The 2871-nt window shown below is 42.4% G+C and overlaps 1 protein-coding gene across 1 annotated transcript in view; it reads right to left on the bottom strand.

The window, feature by feature from the left end:
* The window catches only part of LOC107589499 (uncharacterized), a 4298-nt gene extending 2818 nt beyond the window's left edge, over positions 1-1480 (bottom strand). The window contains exons 1-2 of the mRNA XM_016277953.1: positions 727-1480; positions 202-402 (exon numbers count right to left, since the gene is read on the bottom strand). Of these exons, the coding sequence (XP_016133439.1) occupies positions 202-402; positions 727-1435 (910 nt within the window). The 5' untranslated portion in view covers positions 1436-1480. The remainder of the gene's footprint in view (positions 1-201; positions 403-726) is intronic.
* Between the last annotated feature and the right edge of the window lie 1391 nt (positions 1481-2871).

The following is a 2871-nucleotide window of genomic DNA, read 5'->3' on the forward strand; positions in this document are numbered from 1 at the left end:
TAAATACCACTTGATCAAATCTAGTTTTAAAAGAGATAAAAAATCTGTTTGAAATTTCCAGATGGATTTCATGTAATTTATTATTTGTACATGTATCCCACTCTTCTTACTGTTTCCATTGTATAGTGGAATGACATGAGGGTGAGTTCGTATTTTTGGTGAACTGTCCCTTCAGCTATGAGAAGATAATATCTAACTTACTAGTGTATTTACTTGTACTGATAGGAGACACAATGTTCTTTCCAAGCACTTCCTCTCCGAGCTGGTCGACAGCTTGTTGAAGAACCCCAATGCAAGACTGAGGTGTCTGCAGGCCCTCTGAGGCCACAGCAGTCGCTTCATTCCACCTGACCAATCCATCCAAAAACTCAATTTGGAGAAATGTAGAACAAGCTGGCACCCCTGAAATATAATACACAATGCCGTGAAATCTCTTTATATTTCACAAAGCGTACTAATGTTTCATACTGTGTTCAGACATTGTGCAAACACATCATCCTGCATATAATTATCATCACTCTCATTAAAAACCAATAAAACTGTCATTGCAAGCATTGCAACACTGAGCTACTGCAGTACAGACAGATATTTTGATTATGGCTATCTAGTTGTGTTGTGCCACTTGCAACAGGCACACTGTTGACATAGCATTGCAAGTGTAGTGCCTTTTGAGAATAAGAGACTAAAACAAACAAACAAACAAAAATTGACTGATAATTAATTTACCTGGAATGAGCTGGTTCAGATGCTGGTGGAAAGATTCAATGGAGGTGGAACCTCTGAAACATTTGTAGGTTGGCAGAAGGTGGCCTCCCTTCACCAGTGTCCCAGTCTGCTCATACAGTTGTACACCAAGAGGATCCACTATACACGGCAAATGTTTCTTCTGGGAATCCCATATCGCAGCCATTATATTGGAACTAAAGAGAGGCACTCCTGATGAGTCCCATCCCGCCTCCCCATCATAGAGCCGAATGAGTGCTGTGATGAGTTCTTCGATCTCCCTTACATCACGCATGGTTCGTCTACAGTGGAGGGCCAACTCGCTTCTGCTGAGGTGATGCATTAGTTCATCATCAGAAGGCTGGACGATATCGGAATTGAGCTCATTTTGCTTCGCCTCCTTCAGCTGCTTCAGGTCCTCCTCATCCCATTTGAAAATACAATGGGTGAGGCGGTCCACGAATGTCGCGTATATCTGATGGGACTCTGACGTGCAGCCCACAGAAATCCTTCGCATGAACTCCGAGATGTTCAACCGTACCTCCATGTCCTTCCACTCTTTGAATGCTTTTCTGAGAGAGTTAGACCCACAGCAGTCTCCATTGGCATACAGAACTTCAGGAGGAGCCTCTGCGGCTACCTTGTACCTATTTATGACACCGGAGATCATCCCATCAAGACCAGACTCTTTGTTTTCTGTAAGCACCGACATGATAACCTGCCCGTGTTCATTGGCAACACTGGTCGTCCAAGTTCCTGAGAAGTTCCTGAGACACTCTTTGGTGGAACCCATCTTTAGCACACGACCAAACTTGGAGGTTATGCTGGCCTTGATCTCATTCATTCGGTGAAGTACGTCAAGAGCGAACACTTGCCTCAACCAACAATGTTTGGGAAGGGGAGGCATGGCGGGTGGATCTTGAAACTGTGCAGGATGGGCAAAGCTTCTGCAATCTGTTAGATACTGAACGGTCTTTTGCAGCCAAACCTCAGTGTGATGTTCCTCCATTTTCTTCTGGATTTGGCTGACGCTGGGCCCCAAATGTCTCTGACGTTTAAAGTGAACGACCTTCATGTCACAAGCCACCTGTGATGCAAGAATGCAAGGGAACTGGACTCTATGACCTATATCAAGTTGTGACACTACATCATGACTCCAGCTAATCCATTTCCGCTTGCATTTCCCACAAACCAGACGCTCAGATGCCATGAAGTATGACCCTTCCATGTCGACTACCTGCCTGAGCTCCTTATGCAGGCCTGCTGACGTGAGCTCTTCCTTCAGGCAGTCTGAATGTGGACAGATAAGTTTCACGTTCCACAGCTTTTGTGGCATCCAGAGGAACAATGCATGCCCAAAGTAGCATCCCATCTCTGGCTCTTCAGTTAAGGTAAGAGGTGGGAACGACGGGTACCACCACATCCTATCCACCCTAGCATAGTCCATTTCAGGCTGCATCTCTGGAGACCACCTGAACAGGGCCTTTGACACCCATGTATAATCGGCAGGGGGCAAAGTGCGAATCCATCCCGAAGGAAGACAAATTCTTTTACCTAAAACAATAAATACGATTAACTATTTGTGAACAAAAATTCAAAAAGAAGCAGAACCTTTAGATACTTACTATATACTTGTGACAGGAGCAGCTCAGAAGTTTGTTCAGGCATGCAACACTGACCAACCTTTGCTTTCAAGATAGGCAAAGAATTGCTTTGTCCCTTATCTGATCTGCTTGGCTTCATGGCTTGAACAATGAAATAAAAAGAAACCACGCCTATAAGTAAAATAATGACAGTGTTCATATCATGGAATTTTCTGGAATCAAGAGTGTTGATACAGATAATTCACAGTTCTGTTGTTAAGACAACAGTTAATTTATATCATTTAACAAAAAACAACAGTCTCATATTGATAATGGCTCTTTATAGGTGCAAATTTCTGTTAATTAATTGATTTCAAATAGAAGTTGAGCACTTGAAAGCTTGTTTAAAGCACATTCTATCAATTAAAACTAAATCGCAAAACTGATTTGTGTGATTTTGTTATTTTATAGCAATAACCATTTACTAAATATTAATGAAATTAAAAAGGGGGGCTCTCATTAAAGGTCAAGGTAAAATTTCACTCTAAAATCACAAGAAAAAAAA

The sequence above is a fragment of the Sinocyclocheilus grahami genome, unplaced genomic scaffold (assembly GCF_001515645.1).
Source record: "Sinocyclocheilus grahami isolate Dianchi unplaced genomic scaffold, SAMN03320097.WGS_v1.1 scaffold116.1, whole genome shotgun sequence".
In the NCBI taxonomy this organism is placed as follows: domain Eukaryota; kingdom Metazoa; phylum Chordata; class Actinopteri; order Cypriniformes; family Cyprinidae; genus Sinocyclocheilus; species Sinocyclocheilus grahami.